This window comes from Bos mutus, chromosome 9 (genome assembly GCF_027580195.1).
Source record: "Bos mutus isolate GX-2022 chromosome 9, NWIPB_WYAK_1.1, whole genome shotgun sequence".
NCBI lineage: Eukaryota > Metazoa > Chordata > Mammalia > Artiodactyla > Bovidae > Bos > Bos mutus.
The window spans coordinates 29,905,050-29,930,930 of record NC_091625.1 but is presented as its reverse complement, the minus strand read 5'-3'; the positions used below and the strand labels follow the sequence as shown (position 1 = coordinate 29,930,930).

Sequence of the window (25,881 nt, the reverse complement as noted above, 5' to 3'; positions counted from 1 at the left end):
GAGAAGACTCTACACATGGACAACATCAGATGGCCAACACTGAAATCAGAATGATTATATTCTTTGCAGCTAAAGATGGAGAAGCTCTATACAGTCAGCAAAAATAAGACCGGGAGCTGACTGTGGCTCAGATCATGAACTCCTTATTGCCAAATTCAGACTTAAACTGAAGAAAGTAGGGAAAACCACTGACCATTCAGGTAGGACATAAATCAAATTTCTTAAGATTATATACTGGAAGTGACAAAGACATTCAAGGAATTAGATATGATAGAGTGGCTGAAGAACTATGGACGGAGGTTCGTGACACTGTACAGGAGATACTGATCAAGACCATCCCCAAGAAAAAGAAATGAAAAAAGGAAAAATGGTTGTCTGAGGAGGCCTTGCAAGTAACTGAGAAAAGAAAAGAGGTGAAAGGGAAAGGAGAAAAGGAAAGATAGGTCCATTTGAATGCAGAATTCCAAAGAATAGTAAAGAGAGATAAGAAAGCCTTCTTCAGTGATCAGTGCAAAGAAATAGAGGAAAAGAATAGAATGGGAAAGACTAGAGAACTCTTCAAGAAAATTAGAGATACCAAGGGAACATTTCATGCAAAGATGGGCACAATTAAGGACAGAAATGCTATGGACCTAACAGAAGCAAAAGATATTAAGAAGAGGTGGCAAGAATACACAGAAAAGATCTTCATGACCCAGATAATCACAATGGTGTGATCACTCATCTGGAGCCAGACCTCCTGGAATGTGAAGTCAAGTGGGCCTTAGAAAGCATCACTACAAAGCTAGTGTAAGTTGTGGAATTCCAGTTGAGCTCTTTCAAATCCTAAAAGATGATGCTGTTAAAGTGCTGCACTCAGTATGCCAGCAAATTTGGAAAACTCAACAGTGGCCACAGGACTGGAAAAGGGCAGTTCTCATTCCAATTCCAAGGAAAGGTAATGCCAAAGAATGTTCAAACTACCACACAACTGCACTCATGTCACAGGCTAGCAAAGTAATACTCAAAATTCTCCAAGCCAGGTTTCAACAGTACATGAATCATGAACTTCAGATGTTCAAGTTGGATTTAGAAAAGGCAGAGGAAGCAGAGATCAAATTGCCAACATCCACTGGATCATCAAAAAAGCAAGAGAGTTCCAGAAAAACATCTACTTCTGCTTTATTGATTACGCCAAAGTCTTTGACTTTGTGGATCACAACAAGCTGTGGAAAATTCTTAAAAAGATGTGAATACCAGACCACCTGACCTGCCTCCTGAGAAATCTGTATGCAGGTCAAGCAACAGTTAGAACTGGACATGGAACAACAGACTGGTTCCAAATCCGGAAAGGAGTACATCAAGGCTGTGTATTGTCACTCTGCTTATTTAACTTATATACAGAGTACATCATGAGAAATGGCAGGCTGGAAGAAGCACAAGCTGGAATGAAGATTGCCGGGAGAAATATCAATAACCTGATATGCAAATGACACCACCCTTATGGCAGAAAGTGAAGAAGAACTAAAGAGCCTCTTGCTGAAAGTGAAAGAGGAGAGTGAAAAAGTTGGTTTAAAACTCAGCATTCAGAAAACTAAGATCATGGCATTTGGTTCCATCACTTCATGGCAAACAGATGGGGAGACAATGGAAACAGCAACAGACTTTATGTGGGGCGCCTCCAAAATCACTGCAGATGGTGACTGCAGCCAGGAAAGTAAAAGACACTTGCTCCTTGGAAGAAAAGTTATGACCAACCTAGACAGTATATTAAAAAGCAGAGACACTAGTTTGCTGACAAAGATCTGTCTAGTCAAAGCTATGGTTTTTATAGTAGTCATGTATGGATGTGAGAGTTGGACTATAAAGAAAGCTGAGTGCTGAAGAATTGATGCTTTTGAACTGTGGTGTTGGAGAAGACACTTGAGAGTCCCTTGGACTGCAAGGAGATCCAACCAGTCAATCTTAAAGGAAATCAGTCCTGAATATTCATTGGAAGGACTGATGCTGAAACTGAAATTCCAATTCTTTGGCCACCTGATGCCAAGCACTGATGCATTTTAAAAGACCCTGATTCTGGAAAACATTAAAGGCGGGAAGAGAAGGGGCTGACAGAGGATGAGATGGTTGGATGGCATCACCAACTCAATGGACATGAGTTTGAGTAAACTCCGGGAGTTGGTGATGGACAGGGAAGCCTCGCGTGCTGCCATCCATGGGGTCGCAAAGAGTCGGAGACGACTGAGCAACTGAACTGAACTGATACAGTTGAGATAAAAATTTAAAAAAATAAAGCATCAGCTAGATAACATCCAAACCATGCTAAGTAATAATGAAGCATGGTGCTGCTTTGCATGGTTTGCATGGCAAGATATGGCCCATTCCCATCCTTTCCTCTGCAACAAATACATGTTGAGAGGGACAAAGACATAAGAACACAATCCAGTATAACTCTGACTACTGTCAGACGCAGACTACTCTTACTCAACAGCAGAAGAGGGAGCTAACAGTGTTTAACAATCTTTTAATATTAGTATAGTTCTAAGGCAGTGGTCAGTTCCACAGGAAGTCACCAGCATTCAGGCATTAAACACATTTTCTAAACTGCAGATTCAGGAAGTGGCAAATGAAGAGATGTTTCCAGACATCTATAAGCCAGAGAAAAGTGAAACTGAACCCTTATGGTTTACCACATCTTCTTTAAAAATTCATAGCTTTACAACTAAGATATGAGACTTCTCTGGCAGTCCAACAGTTAACTCTGCACTTCCAATGCAGGGGGCACAGGTTTCATCCCTGGACGGGGGACTAAGATCTCATACGTGGAGTGGCAAGGCCAAAAGCTTTTAAAAATTAAAAAATAAAATAAAATAAGACATGATTTGGAATAGGTCATTCAGTTTAGTAGATTCAAATGAATTACCATTAAAATCCTATTCTGAATCTGTCACCTACTAGGTAAAGAATACTGAGCAAGTTACTTCTCTATGCCTCAGGTGCTGCATCTGTAAAATAGGATAATAATACTGCCTATATCATAAACTGTTATAAGAATTGAGTTAACACATGTAAACGTGATTAGAATTCTTGACGCTGTAAACAAACGGCAGCTATTTTTTTAAAACAATATAGCAATGCAAAGAAAGGTAGAAAAACATTCCGTATTTCCTTACCATCCACTTTTTGAACCACACAGCTTTGGTATCCACCAATGCAAGAAAATATATCGGATCCAAAATTTTTTGTGAGACAAGATGGCTTTGATCATGTTTAACTGATAACAAAGACAAGGTACTCTCCACAATTTCTTCCATATACCTGATAGTTTGGGAAATAAGTGATTTTTAGAAAAAAAAAATGTTATATATATAACAGTGACATTTTTTATTTATGGAATGACAAAGTAATGGGTACTATTTAGAAACATCATTTTTAATATTTCAGTAAATGGCAGAGATGAGATTCACCCCCAATTTCCTCTGCTCTAAAAACTTATGTTCTACTTCAACACTGGCTGTTCAAATTTAACTTTCCTTTTTAGACCACAGTTACCCTTACAACCTCATTAAAAATCTTAGAATTAAAAAGGGAAAAGTTTAAAGAACATTGAAGGAACTTCACCCAAGTATCAAAGACTCAAAGAGCAGTAATGAAAGAACCTGAGGCTACAGCACCCTCTTTTTACCTTGCTGTGATAATTTTGCTGCTGTTTAGTCACTAACTTGTGCCTGACTCTTTTTGCAACCCCATGGACTGTAGCCTACCAGGTGCCTCTCTTCATGGGATTAACCAGGCAAGAATACCGAAGTGGGTTACATGTACTTCTCCAGGGGATCTTTCAGACCCAGGCATCAAACCCACAATCTCCTGCATTGGCAGGTGGATTTTTCACAGCTGAGCCACTTGAGAAACCCATTGTGATAATTAAACTGTATTATATATACTGGTTTAGAGCCATTCACATAGCTAAGTACAAAACATGAAAAGCTAAAAACAAACCGCATAAAATCAGTTGACTATCTACTTTTTGAAATGTATGTGGCCAGTAAGATTCCTAATCTCATTACTGGTATAAATTAGGGGGCTTACTTTTCTGGGTGTCGAATCCAAAAAGATGGAGCCTCTTTCTGATATTCATTTAGAAGACGAATCTATAAAACAGTATATAACCATTCTCAAAAGTTTAGAATTCTTAAATACAGAATTACATCAAGAGAAATAAAAGCATATTACAGAAAGTAAATACCTTTTTAAGTAAATGGGTCACATTAGGATTACTTATGTCTATGCCAGTTGAAAGAGTAGGAATATTATTTTCTCTAGAAAGAAAGTATAACTCCAAATATTTAGCTAAAAGGAAAAGTAAAAATAAGGTTATTATGCCATTCAGTTATAGTGCTTTCTAAAAAGTTATTTCCTGTCCATTTTTCTTAAGCACAAATTTTCAAAAGTTTTGAAAATGATATAATGAACATACCTAAGCTTGTATAAATTTCCTTGGTCATATGTAATGGTGAAAGTGTAAACGTCTGTGCATAGAATTTTAAAATCCGGTCCTATGGAAATGAAACAAAATTTGTATCCAAGATTCTTTCATCATCTATTTTTGTAAGAATCATTTTTTCACATAGCGAAAACCTTAATAAACACATGACCATTCAAAAACTTCAATAGAAATGTAACTAAAATGGCACATTCTTGTGTTGGTTGGCAAAAAGTAAAGTCAACCAAAACTAAGAGTCAATCTAATGCAGCAGAACATTGTAAAATTTGGTGATAGTGGGACAGACATGAGGAGGCAGAGTGAGGTTCACTAAAGGAAGGAAACAATATAATTTGTTATAATCTAACACAATGTAAAGCTGTCAGACAAGGAAACAGTAGGAGTACTACATGTAAAAAACAACCCACTCCTTTCCAAATCCAGTATCTGTTTTTGTTTTAATTGCTTACAGGAAAGTTTAGACTTTTAGGACTTCAATAATTTTACCTACTCCCAAGAAAAATATTATATTATAAAATTTTACATTATTAAAACATAAAGTAGGAACTATCACAATGTAAAAAAATTAAATGAGATCATAGAAGTAGTCAGTACGTGACACTAACAGGTACTTAGAAATGACAGCTTATCATTTTAATTATACCAACTTTGATGGGATTAATCTTAATAGTGAAATTCAATTTTTCATTAAAAAAATAAAATTCCCTCAAATGTTCTACTTTGAGGAAAAAACTAATAACCTTGCCTATATCAAATATGGGAGATTCCCTGGTGGCTCAGATGGCAAAGCATCCGCCTACAATGCAGGAGACCTGGGTCAGGACGATCCCCTGGAGAAGGAAATGGCAACCCACTCCAGTACTCATGCCTGGAAAATTCCATGGATGGAGAAGCCTGGTGGGCTACAGTCCACCGGGTTGCAGAGAGTCGGACACGACTGAGCAACTTCACTTTCACTTTTCATATCAAATATTAGATTAATACATTTAAGAAAATGGTTACCCAAGAAGAAGTCAGATGGTAAAGAATCTGCCCACAATGCGGGAGACCTGGGTTCAATCCCTGGGTTGGGAAGACACCCTGGAGAAGGGAATGGCAACTCACTCCAATATTCTTGCCTGGAGAATTCCATGGGCAGAGGAGCCTGGTGGGATATAGTCCATGGAGTTGCAAAGAGTCGCATACAGTTGAATGACTAACACACACACACACACAAATGACTAAAAATATACTGAAAAAACCCAAGAGATTCTTACCGAACATAGGGTATTAATTAATTTGGGAAGCATGTTTTCATAGTTGCAGCAATTGGTAAGCATTAATATTTGTCACACTTTCAAACACTATATACTTCACTCAGTTACATGTAAGTATCCTTCGGAGTAGAAAATGAAGAAACAGAATTGAACTCAAGAATTTGGATAAAGCATAAGTTTTAGACAAAAAGAATATCATGCCTTGTTTCCTACTCAAATGATTGGTTCTGTTGTCATCGCTCCTCAGATAACTGCTTCTTCCAATGCTATTGCCTTAAGTACTAACACAAACTCTTGCTGCATATAATGGCCAAACCAAAGCACTTAAATTGACCCAGCATGATCTTTACAATGTTTATAAAAGGAATAAAGAAAACCTATTAGAGCACTATTCTATCTTTAGGAGGGAAACTTAAACAATTGTATTTCCAGTTAGAATGCGTTGAAGTGAAAAGGTAACAGTGAAATATCTTTCCCCCTTAAATCCTTCAGAATTTTTGAGAAGTCTGCATCACCCTCTGGTGTTAGTATTGTTGAACTGCATCCAGGACTGAGTAAACACCATTTTCCCTCTTACAAAAATATGAACAAATCATTTGTTTCCAAATCCCTTCTGTTTACCAGTACAATTATACTTTCAATGATGAAAGGGTATTTTTAAGTAGTAAAAAGGTATTGAGATTTATTTTTATGAACTGTTTACTGTCTCATCTTTTAGAATGTAAGTTCTACGCAGGCAAAGGCTTCTGTCTTGCTCAGTGTGTTCCCAGCATCTGATCTAGAATGATGTGTATTGTAGGTAAATTTATCTTTTACTTATACCTTAAAAAATTCTATATAAAGAAAAACCTTATATATTTTAAGGACACTTTTTTCCTTCACTGATATATCATTTATGAAGAAAAAGGCATTTAAAAAACTTTTTTGTAGTTAAATGTGATGCTGGAATACAGACCAGATTTTTTTTTAATCCCATATAATTACTGCACTTTTTAACGTAACCTTGCTTTTCATCACATGGTGTTTCTGAGAAGTCATATGTGAATCATTTTTTACATAACTACCTCTACTACTATGCAACCTTAGTTTTTGCAATTGTCTATATTTGCTGTATAATTCATCTCTATTATCTTCTAATGTCTTAGCTTTACAGTTTTCTAACTTCTCTTTCTAGGCAGTTGGTGGTAGTGGTTTAGTTGCTAAGTCATGTCCGACTCTTGCGATCATGAACTGTAGCCTGCCAGGCTCCTCTGTCCATGGGATTCTCCAGGCAAGAATACTAGAGTGGGCTGTTATTTCCATTTCCAGGGGATCTTTGAGACCCAGGAACCGAACCTGGGTCGCTTGCATTGCACGCAGATTCTTTACCAACTGAGTTAGGAGGGAAACCCTTCTAAGCACTTAAGTAGTCTCTAACACTTAAATACACAAGGAAAATGCTTATTTAAATCTTTCAGAGTAAATTTTAATCATTCCAAGTTCAAGTTTTCACATATGAATTCTTTCAAAAACACACTTTCTTTTAAAATATTTTTCTTAATTGAAAAACAATGACACAGATACTTGGATGTCCCTTTAGAAGATAAAAACAAAACGCATATGCTAATAAAGTCTGTCTTGGCAATGAAGTGTGATTCTAACCAGACCCTGAATTTAATCATGATGTAGTAAGCTAATTCCCTAAAAAAAAAAAAAAACTTGACAATTCAAAAGCTGGGGTGAATTTCCATAAATATTTGAGCTACTATTAAAGAAAATTATATTCCATTTGCTTCTAGAATGGTAGGGGGAAAAAAACAGAAAATGTTTATACTTCTGTAAGCATTTCCTTACACTAAATACAGGATCAGGATCTGAAAGATACACTGTCAGCTTCTCACAGAGAGTGGTCCAATTTTCACAGTTCAGGACATCAGATGGAGGAGCTGAACACAATGTTTGCAAGGCTTCATATCTCACCTATAATTTTTAAAAGAATTTTTATTAATAATCAGCCACCAAAATAACAGCAATTCTCAAAACATTTAACAAACATTGAAAGGCTGAGTTTGGATAATTGCTTTAAAGAGCCAATTGAGACTCAGATGCCCTTTCATGAAACAATTCTTGATAACCGATTTTTTTAGACTACTTAGCAGAGAAACAAAATAGGTTATTTCATATAATGCAAAAACTAAAAAAACACTAAAAGTTCATTAGGATTTTTCCACAAGATGTTGCAGAAAAACAAATTTTTTGGCCCATCCAATGTACTGGGAGATTCTAGGTCACATGTCTGAGGGGAACAGGAGAGGGTATGGTAGTCAAATCTGAAAAGCCAGAATAAAGTGTCCCAGTGTCTCCTCCCATAGACTTTCCTCACTAGAACAATCCCCCACACATGGTCCTGAGGCAGGAGGCAGATGGGTCCCGCCAGGGTAAAACAACTGGAGATCCATTCTCTATTGATGGAAACTCCAAGATAAGAATAGACGGCAATTAAGGGAGGAGGCTGGACCCTGCAGAAAACACATATTTCTCATTCCTGCAGTCAGACCTCCCCGACCACACATGTGCAGAAAAAGCTCCTTGGAAACCAAACTGGAGTCAAATCAAGGGATGTTCTACCCAGAAGCCTTTTCAGTAGGATCCATCTTGGCTAAGAGATGCACACGTACACAAGAATCCTGAGATATACCAAATATGGACTGCAAACCAGGCAAATCATAATGATTGGTCAAAGGAAACCTGAAAGAAATGCTCCATATAAGTGATTCAAATTGCCATGTGGGCACAACTCAGGGACTCTCCCTCTGAGTCTGCCAAAATGTCTATCCATATGTACTGTACTCTTTTTCCTAATAAATACTTCACTTGCTTCACTATTTTATGTCTTTGTGGAAATTCTTTTCTGCAAAGTGGAAGGGCCAGGGCCCTTGTCACTGACCACTGGTCTAGTGGCTAGGATCTGGTGCTCTCACCGCCATGACCCAGCCCAATCTCTGGTTGGGAACCAAGCCCTACTCTAAGCCATTGCAGGCCAAGGCCACCCAATTTCAGTCCTACAGTTTGATGACTCAAATTCTAAAACCCTGCGCATATGTTCCTGGTAAGGCATTCCCACTCCAAGACATGAACAATTCTCACAAAACAATTGATTTTAACTTGCTTTTGCTTCTACATCATATTTTCTGACCTAATAACCACTGCGGAGGGTGGGGGTCATTCAGCAATGTGATGCAAAACTGAATTTCTGAATTTTCATATACATCTTTCTGAGAAGAAATCCAATCAGAATTCTCAAAATCCAAACAGAATTCACTTAGGACAGTATGGCCCAAGAGACAGCAGTGGCAAAAAGCTCTATTCCAATCAGAAGTGGAATAAAGCTTCTCTGCCTCTCACTCTCCAACTAGTGAGTTCCTCAAAATTTGGTTGTTTTTCGGCTGACTGAAGCCTAATGAGAGGAAAAAAAAAAAAAAAAATGAGTCAAAAAGCTAAGACCTTAGGACACCAGGCATTCCAAATCAGGATGTTAAGTTTTAGGAGAAAAACACAATACACATGTGTTTTTAAATGTCTATATATTCATATGAAAGACTTCTAAATACAATTTTATTTGGGATAAGGTTAAGCAGGACTAGAGAGAAAATTTAAAAACATAGTAAATTTCTCCTTTTAAGTTAATTTTTAGGACAAAACTCCATTAACAATTTATTACTTGTTCAGAACAAAAGTTTCTGATCATGTACAGATTTCCAAACAATCCACTTAAAAACAATAATATTATATCATATAAAGTCAGGTCCGATTGCTGATCTGTTGAAACATTTACTAAAAATCTAGAAAATAAATCAAAATGTGAAATGCTGAGAGAAAAAACAAAGATCAGTGAGAGTAAATCATAGCTATTCATTTGGTTTAAAATAAAAAGTTGAAGAAAAACAATGTATTTCAAAATTGAGACCAAATGGTAAGATGTACGAGATGTCAGGTACTTCAAAAACCCTATAATTTTCTGTCAAGAGAAACAGACACTGTCAAATGAAAGAAAACTTCATAAAAATTAATTTATATAGTTATTACAATATAAAGAAATACATTCAGTAAAGCTGCTTTTAAAAAATCTTTTCAAGTAAACAAATATATGTGTCAAAATTGCTCATACTTTCCAAAGTAGAAAGAGCATTAAATGAAGTTTTTTTCCTTCAAAGAAATCACTAAATTATCACATACAAAGTGACAGTGAAGGAACAGTTTGGGGGGAAACTGCTCATAACTTCATCTCCTTGAAAACTGAAACTAGAAATAAAAATTTCCTCTTATAAACTGTGACAATTTTCTAAAGAGAACATCTCTTATTCTGTGACTCTTCATTTCAAGACTAGAAGGTCTAGCAGGGATGTAACCCTAGAACTGTCATGATATTAAAGGATTATCTTGAAGAGAAATAATCCAGCTGCTATTGATTATAATATATAATAAGCATATCTGAGTGAACTTAACAGCTGTCCTTTAAACTTACCTCTTTAGGTTGCCCAGGATCCAACTGGTCTAAAATCAATTGTAATTTTCCTTGACAAAATTTGTAACTCTGTAACACAATTAACAGGACATTCATTCCTTCACTCATTTAGCAGACTTTTAGAGGTATTATTATAAATGATTTTAATATAATTCCAAGCACAAAATGCATTCTGAACAAGAGAAGGGAGTGAACTAGTTTGGTTTGGCAGCAAGCTTAGATTTTTTTTGGTATCCCAAGGCATTTAAGTGAGAACTTAATGTTGCACTAGGACAGTGTACCTTCCTATATATGAAGGTTATCATTTGCTGAGCAATTGCAACATGCAGAACATTGTAACACTCAAAAGACATGTAAAAGTAAAAAGTATTTTACACCCAGGAATCTCAGATCTATGAAACAAAGATAAAACAACATAAACATGAAGGTACTAAAGGTACCCAAACCATAACTATAATGCTGACTGAACTTTTTTGTTCCTTTTCTTTTCTGTACTTCTCTGTAACCTTTCTTAATGCCCCCTCTTAAGTGAAGAATTTCTGAAGTAAAAACTTTCATCTAGAAAAAGTTTATAGTAGACCATAAGCTGTTTTGGAAAAGGAAAAAAACTTTCTCTTGCCAAAGCAATTTAAATAATACCTAAAATAACCACTTAAAAATAAAAGCTGCCATCATTATGGAGTAGCCTCATTAATATACTTACTAACCTATATAAGATATTGGGTTCCCAGGCGGTACAGTGGTAAAGAATCCACCTGCCAATGCAGGAGATGCAAGAGACTCAGGTTCGATCCCTGGGTTGGGAAGATTCCCTGAAGTAGGAAATGGCAACCCACTATGGAAATCCCACAGACAGAGGGGCCTGCTGGGCTACAATCCGTGGGGTTGCAACAAATCGGACACAATTGAGCACACATGCATTACTATACAAGATTCCTTTGTCATCTTAAAAACAGTATAAATTATTCCTAAAACGTTACATAAGCAATGAAATAACTTATTACACTAGAGATCAGAGTAAGTCTAAAAGTGTGGAAAGCGGGAATACCTACCTTAAAGGTTTTCTGTATTTAACATTTCCTCTAGGGGTGTTGTGTATCAGTAGATGGGCAAATTTCCATTGCAACTAACTGCAATAACTGATTTAACTACAGCATGCAGGTAATGTGTTCCATTGAATACAGATTTGCTAGAAGTATTTAGAACAGCTGAAAGAGTTATATTAAAAATTCCTGCTCCTCTCCCCCACCAGAAAAGAGTGGTCCGGTGGCTAAGACTCCATGCTTCCAATGCAGGGACCAAGGATTTGATTCCTGGTCCAAAAACTAACATCCCAGATGCCATACAGCACAGTCAAGAAATAAATAAAAAGATAAATTCCTGAGAGAGCAGATCTGCTAACTTCATTGCTAAAGCAACACAAAATAGATCTGTTGGTGATATCAATATAGGTAGATAACTCCAAAAGGAAAAATATTTTTTAAACATATTTATGTGAATGAAATTGTAATCCAAGCAAACAATTTCTGAGCAAACTCTACAGGGAAAAGGGCAAGAAGTAGAATAGGTTGATAATCTAAGATGAATTTTGGTCCTACTGCATGATTATGCAGAAGGCAATGGCACCTCACTCCAGTACTCTTGCCTGGCACCTCACTCCAGTACTCTTGCCTGGAAAATCCCATGGACAGAGGAGCCTGGTAGGCTGCAGTCCACGGGGTCGCTAAGAGTCGGACACGACTGAGCGACTTCACTTTCACTTTTCCCTTTCATGCGTTGGAGAAGGAAATGGCAACCCACTCCAGTGTTCTTGCCTGGAGAATCCCAGGGACAGGGGAGCCTTGTGGGCTGCTGTCTATGGGGTCGCATAGAGTTGGACACGACTGAAGCAACTTAGCAGCAGCAGCAGCAGCATGATCATGCAGATACTAGTTAAAGGTCTTTAAATGCCACAGTAAGATTTGTATACATTTCTGTCAAACAAGGTATACCTAGAGATAGTGAACACAAGATGCATTCTGTAACTTTTGTTGTTTTACAGAGATGTACTCACTTTATTCAAAACAAACTGAAGATTATTGACATTAGTCAATAACTGTACTAAGTTCAAAATTCATACCACCATTAAAATTAATTACCCTAGAAACCTCTTTTTAAATCTTTGGTTTGTAAACTATATAAACCATTGAAATACAACTAGTGAAAGAAAGACAACTGTTCTGTTGTTGAAACAAATGGCTATGGGAAATAAAATATATAAATATTAAACCTAGTTCATTGGAAGGACTGATGCTGAAGCTGAAACTCCAGTACTTTGGCCACCTCCTGCGAAGAGTTGACTCATTGGACTCTGATGCTGGGAGGGATTGGGGGCAGGAGGAGAAGGGGACGACAGAGGATGAGATGGCTGGATGGCATCATGGACTCGATGGACATGAATTTGGGTAAATTCCAGGAGTTGGTGATGGACAGGGAGGCCTGGCGTGCGGCGATTCATGGGGTCACAAAGAGTCGGACACGACTGAGCGACTGAATTGAACTGAACTGAACTGAAACCTAGTTATTCCTCAGGCTTAAAATGTCTAACTGCACAATGACTTCTTCTGTATTCTCACAAAAGGAAAAGAAAAAAAAAAAGCACCAACCAGGGATGAGGACAATAACAGCAAACACTTACATAAGAGCTTAATATGAGGATCTTTAATGTGTGTAGAATGCTTTATGTACATTAAACCTGCAAAGCAACCTTATAAGGTAAATGTTATTACTGTCTCTTCTACAACAGTTAAGAAAATTGAACACAGAAAGAGAGTAAGAAGCCAAAGCCCACAGTTCATAAATGGCAGAGCCAGAGTCTGACTTGTTTTCAAGATTCAGAAGGAATTAGCTTCATGTAAAATAGCTTTTCAAAACTGTAGTGCATCTAAAACTTCTTAAAACTATGCACTGTTCATTAAGTCTTAAATACAGAAAAAGTTATTAATTCAAAACAAAAACAAATTTTTAAAATATTTTCAAATGATAAAGTTCTTAATTTCCTAGATACTTATGTGAAAAGTGCTACTATTGAGAAATAAAAACAAAAACCTATTAATATTTAAAAGTATAAAGGAACACATATTCATGAAGGTATTAGCACTGTTAATTAAAGAAATTAGCTTTTCTGGTATCAAACTGTCTCAAGACATTACTATTAAACAAGCAAGCAAGGAAGCTCACACCTGCACCTAACCAATTCTCCTCCCAATCCACCTGTCTCAAGCTTAACTCTAGGCAGATGCACTATTGATACTAGTATGTTCTTTTTTTCTAGTCTCAGATGACTTTCTTTTTCTACATTTTTAGGATTTTAGGTTTTTATCTTTTTCTGTTTATAAGGCAAAAAATAATAATAAAAGTCTGATCAATGGTGGCTCAGAGGGTAAAGCATCTGCCTGTGATGCGGGAGACCCAGGTTCGATCCCTGGGTTGGGAAGATCCCCTGGAGAAGGAAATGGCAATCCACTCAAGTATTCTTGCCTAGAGAATCCCATGGACACAGGAGCCTGGTGGGCTATAGTTCACCGGGTCGCAAAGAATCGGAAACGACTGAGCGACTACACTACTACTAAAAGAGATGGAGGAACTTCTGAACAACAGTTTGGGCTGCGGTTATCCTATTGCTCTAGCCAATGCTACTGAACAAGAGAATCCTATGATTCTTCGGCAGTTCTATGACATCCTCAAAAGCAAAGTTCCTCACCAAAAAGAGCACTGTAAAACTCTAAAGATTTTCAGTTCAGTTCAGTTCAGTTGCTCAATCGTGTCCGACTCTTTGCGACCCCATGAATCACAGCACGCCAGGCCTCCCTGTCCATCACCAACTCCCAGAGTTCACCCAGACTCACATCCATCGAGTCAGTGATGCCATCCAGCCATCTCATCCTCTGTCGTCCCCTTCTCCTCCTGCCCCCAATCCCTCCCAGCATCAGTCTTTGCCAATGGGTCAACTCTTCACATGAGGTGGCCAAAGTACTGGAGTTTCAGCTTTAGCATCATTCCTTCCAAAGAAATCCCAGAGCTGATCTCCTTCAGAATGGACTGGTTGGATCTCCTTGCAGTCCAAGGGACTCTCAAGAGTCTTCTCCAACACCACAGTTCAAAAGCATCAATTCTTAGGCGGTCAGCTTTCTTCACAGTCCAACTCTCACATCCATACATGACCACAGGAAAAACCATAGCCTTGACTAGATGGACCTTTGTTGGCAAAGTAATGTCTCTGCTTTTGAATATGCTATCTAGGTTGCTCATAACTTTTCTTTCAAGGAGTAAGCGTCTTTTAATTTCATGGCTGCAGTCACCATCTGCAGTGATTTTGGAGCCCAAAAATATAAAGTCTGACACTGTTTCCACTGTTTCCCCATCTATTTCCCATGAACTGATGGGACCAGATGCCATGAACTGATGGGACCAGATGCCATGATCTTAGTTTTCTGAATGTTGAGCTTTAAGCAAACTTTTTCACTCTCCTCTTTCACTTTCATCAAGAGGCTTTTTAGTTCCTATTCACTTTCTGCCATAAGGGTGGTGTCATCTGTATATCTGAGATTTTAACAGAGGCCAAAAATGGGGTTGAACTCAAGATACTCTAAGATTTGAGAAGTTAGGGCAAAACACAAATTAGAGTGATCCAGTGCATAGCACAAGGGCTTCCCCAGTAGCTCAGCTGTAAAGAACCTGCCTGCCAATGCAGGAGACATAAGAGATGCGGGTTCGATCCTTAGGTCAGGAAGATTCCCTGAAAGGATCCTGGAAATGGCAACCCACTCCCGTGTTTTTGCCTGGAAAATCCCATGGACAGAGGAGCCTGGCAGGCTACAGTCCACAGGGTTGCAAAGCATAGCACATACTCAGGGCAAAGGCATCACATCCAATAAAAGAAAAGAGCTACTTAAGAAAAGTCTTATTGAAAGATTCAAAACCTAGTAACAAGATGGAGTTGAAATTGTTTCCAGGAGGCAGTTCAAACACAAAATCCAAGGAATCGCTTCTTTTCCAGGAAGTAAAAAGCAGAAACAACAAACCTGGCCTTTAGGTGAACAAGTAACAATGGGAAGATACTAGTTTCAGCATTGCTACTGTAACAAGTTACCATAAACTTCATGACATAAAAAAACACCAATTTATTTATTTTTTTTAACTGTTAGTTGTTCCCAGTGACCCATTTTTCCCCTTCTATAGCCACAGATTTTTATTTATTTATATTTTGACTATGCTGGGTCTTCACTCCTACACGTGGGTTTACTCTAGTTTCGGTGGGGTGCAATGGCTTCTCTTGCTGCAGAGCACAGACCCTAGAGCTAGTGAGCTTCAGCAGCTGTAGCACAAGAGTTTAGCTGCCCTACTGCATGTAGAATCTTCCTGGACCAGTGACTGAACCCGTGTCCCCTGCCTTGGCAGGCGGATTCTTAACTACTGGACCACCAGGGAAGTTCTCAACACCAATTTACAGTTCTAGAGTCCAGAATACATCCACAGAGCTCTGTTCCTTCTGCCTTCTGGGGAGAATATATTTCCTTGCCTTTTCTAGCTTCTAGGGACTGCCTGCATCCTGGGATCATGGGCCACCTTCCCTCTTCAAAGCCAACAACCACTCGGACATCTACTTCAGCCTGCCCAGCACTTTCTCTGCCTCTGACCTTCCTGAGTCTCTCTCATATGGACGCCTGTGATTACATTTGGCTTACCTGAATAATCCAGAATAATCTCCCCATCTTAATTTAATCATATTTACAAGTCCCTTGGGCTATGTAAGGTAACAGGTTACAAATTCTGGGAATTAAGACATGGATGTTTTTGAAAGGGCTATTATTCTGCCTGCCATAGAGACCAAAGGATGGGCTTCAAGGAGAGGTAGCCATGAAAGCAAAGAAATGCCTTATATAGGTTCACATTACAAAAGAACAGCAGTGGACTGTTATACTAAACTCACCTTCTCCATACAAAGTGTACATTTATCTTTTCAGCATTATTTTGCAGACTCTTCCATGTTTAATCACAGTATCAATCCTTTGAGAATTCTCTGCTCACAATTATAGTAAAAATCAGCCAACTTTATTCTTTAATATGCTCAAACGTACACAAATAGTCTCCAAGGAAGTCATGTTCAAAGTTTTTTAATAATGGATCAATATACAATCAGGATTCAATATTTAAAATAACAAGGAAATAAAGCCTACTCTATTCATAAAATACAAATGTTCTACTAATATCAAAACAGCAGCATCAAAATTGTTGACTAAATATTATTCACAGAATAATTCAGTTTTTTTAAAGCCCAGTGCAAGTAACATCAATTTTGAAGGCATCAATAATAACATCAATATTTAATGGAATGAATGATTGATATATCTTCAGAGACTCTTTCACTTCTGAGCATATTAATTCAGCCTCTCTTTGGTCAGTTAAAGCAAAAGAATCTTTTTTTCACTAAACAAAAACATACCCAAACATCTCAGCCACACTAACAGACCTTTCAGGACAGTTCTGGCATTTATGTGATTTTTTTCCCCAAAGGTCCAAGGATCCCATGCCTTGGTGGTGGTGGGCCCAGTTCAAATTCAATTCAATTAGTCCCTTCTAAAACAAAGTCATATTCATAAGGCAGGCACTTTAACATGCAGATATACTCTGTGGACATTCCAAAGGAAGCTATATACTTAAAGCAAGATCCTTCTCAAGAATCAAAACAAAAAACAAAAATATCTTCTGAAAGTATGATTCCATTTCTACCAAAGCTTTGAATTTCTTCAAAAATCTATGATTCTATGATGGGAAATAACTTGGCATTTGAGATTAACACGCTTAACTGCCAGTTAATCAATCCTATTTAGATCTAAATATTTGTACTTCTTACAACAAAATAACATGCTCCACTTTTCTCTCTTCTGGTTTAATTTCAGTGTATATGTGCTCAGTCATGACTGACTCTGTGACCCCATAGACCATAGCCCACCAGGCTCCTCTATCCATGCAAGTTTCAAGGCAAGAATCCTGGAGTGGATTGCCATTTCCTCCCTCAAGAGATCTTCCCAACCCAGGGATCGAAATGGACTCATGCGTCTCCTGCATTGCAGGTGGATTCTTTACCACTGCCCAACCTGGAAAACAATTTCAGTGTAGACATATGGTTTATCTAATAACTAAGAATGCAAAGATCAATGCAAAGAAATAGAGGAAAACAATAGATGGTAAAGACTAGAGATCTCTTCAAGAAAATTACAGAGTTCATCGCAGCACTGTTTATAATAGCCAGGACATGGAAGCAACCTAGATGTCCATCAGCAGATGAATGGATAAGAAAGCTGTGGTACATATACACAATAGAGTATTACTCAGCCATTAAAAAGAATACATAATTGAATCAGGTCTAATGAGGTAGATGAAACTGGAGCCTATTATACAGAATGAAGTAAGCCAGAAAGAAAAACACCAATACAGTATACTAACACATATATATGGAATTTAGAAAGATGGTAACGATAACCCTGTACGCGAGACAGCAAGAGAGACACAGATGTATAGAACAGTCTTTTGGACTCTGTGCGAGAAGGAGAGGGTGGGATGATTTGGGAGAATGAAATTGAAACATGTATAATATCATATATGAAATGAGTCGCCAGTTCAGGTTCGATGCAGGATACAGGATCCTTGGGGCTGGTGCACTGGGATGACCCAAAGGGATGGTATGGGGAAGGAGGAGAGACGGGGTTTTGGGATGGGGAGCACGTGTACACTCGTGGTGGATTCATGTTGATGTATGGCAAAACCAAAACAATATTGTAAAGTAATTAGCCTCCAATTAAAATAAACAAATTTATATTTAAAATATAATAATAATAATAAAAAAGAAAATTAGAGATACCAAAGGAACATTTCATGCAAAGATGGACACAATTAAGGACAGAAATGGTATGGACCTAACAGAAGCACAAGATATTAAGAAGAGGTGGCAAGAATACACAGAAGAACTGTACAAAAAAATCTTCATGACCAAGATAATCACGATGGTGTGATCACTCACCTAGAGCCAGACATCCTGGAATGAGAAGTCAAGTGGGCCTTAGGAAAAATCACTACCAACAAAGCTAGCAAAGGTGATGGAATTCCAGTTGAGCTATTTCAAATCCTAAAAGATTATGCTGTGAAAGTGCTGCACTCAATATGTCAGCAAATTTGGAAAACTCAGAAGTGGCCACAGGACTGGAAAAGGTCAGTTTTCACTGCAATCCCAAAAAAAGGCAATGCCAAAATGCTCAAACTACCACACAATTGCACTTATCTCACACTCTAGTAAAGTAATACATAAAACTCTCCAAGCCAGGCTTCAGCAGTATGTGAACTGGGAACTTCCAGATGTTCAAGCTGGTTTTAGAAAAGGCAGAGGAACCAGAGATCAAATAGCCAACATCCACTGGATCATGGAAAAAGCAAGAGAGTTCCAGAAAAACATCTATTTCTGCTTTATTGACTATGCCAAAGCCTTTGACTGTGTGGATCACAATAAACTGTGGAAAATTCTGAAAGAGATGGGAATACAAGACCACCTGACCTGCATCTTGAGAAACCTGTATGCAGGTCAGGAAGCAACAGTTCGAAGTGGACATGGAACAACAGACTGGTCCCAAATAGGAAAAGGAGTACATCAAGGCTGTATATTGTCACCCTGTTTATATAACTTTCATGCAGAGTACATCATGAGAAACACTGGGCTGGAAGAAGCACAAGCTGGAATCAAGATTGCTGGGAGAAATATCAATAACCTCAGATATGCAGATGACACCACCCTTCTGGCAGAAAGTGAAGAAGAACTAAAGAGCCTCTTGATGAAAGTAAAAGAGGAGAGTGAAAAAGTTGGCTTAAAGCTCAACATTCAGAAAACTAAGATCATGGCATCCGGTCCCATCACTTCATGGCAAATAGATGGGCAAACAGTGGAAACAGAGGCTGACTATTTTGGGGGGGTCCAAAATCACTGCAGATGGTGGTTGCAGCCATGAAATTAAAAGATGCTTACTCCTTGGAAGGAACGTTATGACCAACCTAGACAGCATATTAAAAAGCAGAGACATTACTTTGTCAACAAAGGTCCGTCTAGCCAAGGCTATGGTTTTTCCAGTGGTCATGCATGGATGTGAGATTTGGACTATAAAGAAAGCTGAGCACTGAAGAATTGATGCTTTTGAACTGTGGTGTTGGAGAAGACTCTTGCGAGTCCCTTGGACTGCAAGGAGATCCAACCAGTCCATCCTAAAGGAGATCAGTCGTGGGTGTTCATTGCAAGCACTGATGTTGAAGCTGAAACTCCAATACCTTTGCCCCCTGATGCAAAGAACTGACTCATTTGAAAAGACCCTGATGCTGGGAAAGATTGAGGGCAGGAGGAGAAGGGGATGACAGAGGGTGAGATGGTTGGATGGCATCACCTACTCAATGGACATGAGTTTGGGTGAACTCCAGGAGTTGGTGATGGACAGGAAGCCCTGGGTGTGCTGCGGTTCATGGGGTCACAGAGTTGGACAAGACTGAGCGACTGAACTGAACTGGATAACTAAGAAAGTATAATCTTATGAGTCCTCAGAGTTCTAAAGTTAGGTGTTTCTGTGCCTTTCCTTTCCAGAATGTCCTTGAAAAGTAGCATTTCAGTAAACCTATTGAATAAGCCATCTGATTACATTAAACTGAACTAAAATCTCTATAGCCTACTCTTCTTCCAAAGAGTACATCAACAAGGGATGATTTATAGCCAAAACATGAAGAAAATTCACAACCTTTGTCACTTCCTCCATCACATCAGATAATTAACTGGACTTATAAAAATTAAAACTCAGCACAGTTATCTCCTGGTAAATAATGCAGTGATAACTTTTACATTCTGCCTTGACTAATTCCAAAGCCATTTTCCCTTCAAAAGTGTAGTCGATTAATATACATATATATTTCATGTCTCACCCAAACTTTCCATATTCCTTTTTGGTATGCATTTAGGATCTATGTTACAGTTATGTCCCTACGTTAGAACTAATTAGGTGAAAATGTTTCACTAAAAATATCAGGTGGGATTCATATGAAGGTCAAACAGACTCCACATGGCCTGAAAGTTTCTGTATGGAAATTTATGGTGCATTCATGGGCTCTACTCCAACTAGTTTCCTTTGTTTTCTGTTAGGACTAATCTAGACACTGGACTCTTAGCTCTGTTGTAGCTAAATGACAAGGATTCCAATAAATGGGAAGGATAAAATATAAAGCTTCAAATCTTTGAACATTAAAAAAAAGCTTATCTTTTAAAACTAACAATTCATAGCAACTTTCATCTCCAGAAGATAAAGGAAATATTTTATCTCCATGTCTCATCTACAGTGTAGTTAATATTTGATTAATAAGGATTAACTGGGAATAAGATCTTTTGTTTAACTAAAGACTAAGCAGATTGCTTCATTTTTTTTTATCCAAAATCTACCAGTTTATTTCCTAATCTCATTAACAATTATTCAGATATAATTTGCTGTACATATAATTCTAGAAGATATTATTTCATGAACTAAATGTTTAATATCAGATTATGTTATTGCTTATTCTTCTGAATCTTAAAACTAGAAAGTAGAAAAAAAATCTGGCTAATAAAGACTGAATTGAAGCTAATGATTATTAAATACCATTTCAAGACATAAAGGCAGAATTAAACAACACACCTGATTGAAGGACGAATCACTATCAGAGCAATTGTCTGTGCAATAACTACTGCTTTTCTCCTTTTGGATTTTTTTCTGCCTCTCTTGACTTCGTATTTCATCTTCTTCAAACTTGTTAATCATAGATTCCACCACTATCATCATGATGTTCTTCAGAGAATGAATCATCTCTTTATACCTTTAAATTCAAAGCAAGCTTTGTAAGAGAAAGACTATTAGCACAAATTAAAACATTCAACTAAATTAAACTTATTATTTTTTTCTGTAAAGTCCCTCTAAGAATATAATCCTAAAGACAAAAGTCAGTTTTTCTGAAACACCAAATGACACAACAGAATTCACACAACAGGAAAATAATTAATAGGAAATCTAAAATATGTTATTTCCCAAGTTTTTGCATCTGGTTACATGAACCAAGGCAGTAAAATTAACAGAACTCAAGGCAAGATGTTCCAAAGGCAGACTCCAGTAATTAGCAACAAAGTCAACTGCTAATATACAACTACCAAAACCCAGCCTATATTACAGGACACTTTCACTCCTTTTTAAAATTTCTTTCTCTATTCTCCCTTCCTCTATTTTTTCCTTCCCTTCTCACCTGCCTATAATTTGTATCTATAGGCATCCATCACTACAACTGAGAACCAAATAGGAATTAAAATATCAGTGGATCCTTTCAAATAGAGAAACCACTATCAGAGATGTTAGGAAAAGGATTCCTGAAATTAGTAAAATTTTGAAATGGATAATTTCTAAGGTCCATTTTAGCTCTCTGGGTCTATCTATCTATTTTTTAAAAACTTGTAATAAATTTATCCATTTATTAAGTGCAAACTCTCAAGCACCCATACTAACATTAAACTAAGATCCTCCAAAACCCTACAGGTAGAATTTTAGAGCTAGATGGAAATATAAAAATAATCTAGTCTACCCTTTATTTTACAAATGAGGAATATGAGATGTGTACTACTGAAATTTCTATACTTAAAAAGGCAAAAATTAAAAGCAACAAGGTATAAAGATTTAAATAAAGATAATGAATAAAATGGGCTTCCCTGGTGGCTCAGATGTTAAAGTAAATAACATACTAAATTTGAAATCAGAAAACTTGGATTGGAGTCCTCACTACTTTACCTACAAGCTCTATCGTTATAAATAAGTCTCTTTTTTCTTAACTATACATGAGAAAAAGAAAACAATCTAGGACTTCCCTAGTGGCACAGTGGATAGGAATCCTCCTCCCAATGCAGGAGACACGGGTTCAATCACCGGTCCCGGAGGCTTCCAAATGCTGCGGAGCAACTAAGACCATGCACCACAACTTCGAGCCTGCAAGCTGCAACTACTGAACCCATGTACTACTGGAGGCTGCACGTTCTAAGGCCCGAGCCACCAACTACTGAAGCCCAGGAGCCTAGAGCCTGTACTCCACAACAACAGAAGCAACCTCAATGGGAAGCCTGCACACTGCAACAAAGAGGAGCCCCCACTCACCGCAACTAAAGAAAGCCCAGGTGCAGCAACAAAGACTCGATGCAAGCAAAAAATAAAAATAAAAAATACAATCTAGGAGCACTCTTCTATTTACTAGATGGGATGCTGTCCAATTCATGAATCATTGAATAAAGGCACTTAGAGCTTTAAATTAAAAAAAAACAACACACAATCAAGCTGATCTAGTTCGCATGGTCATAGCAAGAAATAAATAAGAGTATATATCTGAAAGTTCCTTGTAAATATAAAGCATGATAAAACATATGTCCATTGCTTATCATTATAATAATGGAAATACATTAGAAAATAAACACAGAATCTTCCCTTTTTTATATCCTGGTTAGTGGATCATTTTAACTACATAAATCTAAGAAAGGATAGGTAAGGTACTCTCCCATAAAAGTAATAAAATCATGCGGGGGGATTTGGATAAAAATAGTAGACTGAGATTTTAAAGTTTAAAGAAATTTTAAAATATATTTTAAATTATATATTATATACATTATACAGCACCAAATACATTATTTCTATATATAACTTATACATTATATACTTAATCACGTTATTTAATAATGTATAATTTACATATTATATAACTATAAATAGAATATACATATAGCTATACATGTGTATATTTTTACAGTCTCAGAAATTACGAGAAAATACAAAAATACTGTAAGAAAATAAGAATAGATTAGGAACAATACAGAGGGAAAACACATACAGAAAAGAACTACTATAGAAGTGAGAAGCAGCCCAGGGAAAATTCAAGTTTAGAAGTTTATAAAGAGTAAGAAGGATAACACAACACCGTTAATCAACTATAATCCAATATAAAATTATTTTTTTAAAAAAAGGCAAGAAGAAATTGAATTCTAAGACACTCTTTAGACTAACTGGTGAAGTACATATAGGAACTGAGTTAGGAGGCCCCAGCTTCCTCCTTAACACATTCCAAGCACCAGGAAACAGGGAAGTATAACAATGTCCTGGTAGCAATCAATAGCTATCCACCACAGCTGCACTCCCTTTCCACAGTAACTGGACTGTATAGCTGCGCGTAGGAGTGAACTACACTCCCCAGACTCCATTCCAGTTAGGTATAGCCATGTGACGAACATAAACTCCTGTCCCCTTAAAACTTACAATAGAGGGGGACTTCCCTGGTGGCACAGTTGATAAGGTCTGCTTGCTAATGCAGGGAACATGGGTTCAATCCCTGGTTCAGGAAGATGCCACAGAGCAACTAAGCCTGTGTGCCACAACTACTAAGCCTGTGCTGTACAGTCCACGAGCAGCAACGACTGAGCCCACGTGCTGCAACTACCGAAGTCTATTTGCAACAAGAGAAGCCACTGCAAGGAGAAGTCCATGCACCACAACAAAGAGCAGCCCTGGCTTCCTGCAACTAGAAAGCTTGAGTGCAGCAAAGATCCTATGTAGTCAAAAATAAATTAAACTGTTTTTTTAACAAGCCTATAACACACTGATTTAATAAAGGAAAATAAAGTAAATCTCAATAACTTACAGGGTAAGGGTAATTAAAACCCATAGAGTTTCATATTAGACATATTTCCTCCAGAAAATATAAATTTCTTGAAAACATACAAACATGAATTCTTCTACAAGACATATCAGCAAACTAGCCAAAGGAAGACAGAATAAAACAAAAAACAAAACTAGAGAGTAAGACCCTCAATATCAACAGCTAAACAAACTGGAACTCAATAGCAACTGTAGGTTTGAAAAAGCCTCGGACAGAATATGGACACCACTGAGAAGATTCCTTCATAGTCCAAGAAGTTAAAAAAGAAAATGCTCTAAGAGGTAGTGAAAAAACCAAATCAATTAACAATGAAAATAAACACTGTGAGTACTTCCACTTATATATACAAGATTATATTAACATGATAGATCTTACAAATGAATTGTTTCATGTGCAAATACCTCTATTTAAAAAATAGACATCAAAATGTTTAATTAAGAAAGCAATTTGAATTATTACAGTAAAAATGTTTTTAATAACTGTACTATTACATTAGCCCTAAGTAGTTTCTGAAGAAACACACACACATACAAAAAAAGGAAAAATATTCTGTACAACATAAAATCTTTCATCCATGGTTCACAAAGAACACATCCATTAAGACATTTAAAATCTTCGTGAGGTAATTATTATTATATTAATTTTACACATGAGTGAACTAAAATGCAAGAAAATTAAATGTCTTAACCAGAGATAAAAAGTAATTACTAAATACATTTTTAGTAATATTTAGATAGCCTAAATATCTCATGTAAAACTTTGCTTTTAGCATTAAAAAGTTTTCATTTTCTGACTAAGACCTTTAGTCCTCCTTTTAGAATATTTAATGATATTGCCAGAAATAGACTATTAGGAATTATAATGAAGAGGGTTTCCCTTACCTGTGGTTTCACTTTCCACAGTTTCAGTTATTAAATGGAAAATGCCAGAAATAAACAGTAAGTTTCAAATTGTGTGCACTCTGAATAGGTGATGAAATCTCTCAGTCCTGCCCAGCATGTGAACCATCCCTTTATCCAGCCCTGCCTGGTAGCCACTTAGTAGCCATTTAGCCTATCAGATCGACTGGTCAAATCATCCTTATTTTACTTAAAGCTGAGTGGAAGGGTGGCATGATCTGACTCATTGGTTTAAAGACTCATTCTGGCTGCTAAGAGAAAAAGAGACTGCAGGAGACATGGGTTAAGGGTGCTTTCAAGGAACCCTGTTGAAAGAAAAACTACTTTAAAATATTATTGGGGGCATACTCACTCTTTAGATTCCTGAGTTCTTTTGGTAACATGCTGTACAACTGTGTCATAGCCAAATTCCTCACCCTGATTCTGATCAGATGTCCATTTTTCCATTTCTTCTTCAATCATAGACCCCAAAGTGTTGCATATATACTGTCTAAGGTACTTCACAAATTCATAGCTGAAACAAATATTTGAAAAATGCAGTAAATATCATGAATTCATCTATCAACCGTACCCAAAAAAATGTTAGCACAGAAAAGACCTGTAACATAATTAGATTTCTTACCTTACTCTAGGATTAAATTAGTTATTCATCCCAAATCATTCAGCTAATCTAAAATTTTGTGGTTTGGTTGTTTGTTTTCTTTTCCTGAGAAAATTGGCAAAATTCACATTTAAAAATGACAATAGTGGATAGCAAACTTCGGGACCAACACAAACTTTAACGGGTTAGGACCTTTCTATACTTTGTTATGGTTTGCATGCGATGCTTAAGCATAGGGAAAGCAGTTGTTAAAGACTTTTATAATTGTTCAAGTTGATGAAGAAAACCACATTAGAATAACAGTAATTATAAAAGAATTAAATAGGAAAAGGTTAAGCTCCAATCATCAGAAGTTTTTTGTACAT

At 37.1% G+C, this 25,881-nt stretch overlaps 1 protein-coding gene across 1 annotated transcript in view; it reads right to left on the bottom strand.

The window, feature by feature from the left end:
- TBC1D32 (TBC1 domain family member 32) overlaps positions 1 to 25,881 on the bottom strand; it is a 215,902-nt gene that overhangs the window by 178,476 nt on the left and 11,545 nt on the right. Inside the window, exons 3-10 of the mRNA XM_070376353.1 lie at positions 25,268 to 25,429; positions 20,977 to 21,154; positions 10,244 to 10,312; positions 7,573 to 7,698; positions 4,457 to 4,535; positions 4,226 to 4,329; positions 4,069 to 4,130; positions 3,153 to 3,297 (exon numbers count right to left, since the gene is read on the bottom strand). Coding sequence (XP_070232454.1) covers positions 3,153 to 3,297; positions 4,069 to 4,130; positions 4,226 to 4,329; positions 4,457 to 4,535; positions 7,573 to 7,698; positions 10,244 to 10,312; positions 20,977 to 21,154; positions 25,268 to 25,429 — 925 coding nt within the window. The remainder of the gene's footprint in view (positions 1 to 3,152; positions 3,298 to 4,068; positions 4,131 to 4,225; positions 4,330 to 4,456; positions 4,536 to 7,572; positions 7,699 to 10,243; positions 10,313 to 20,976; positions 21,155 to 25,267; positions 25,430 to 25,881) is intronic.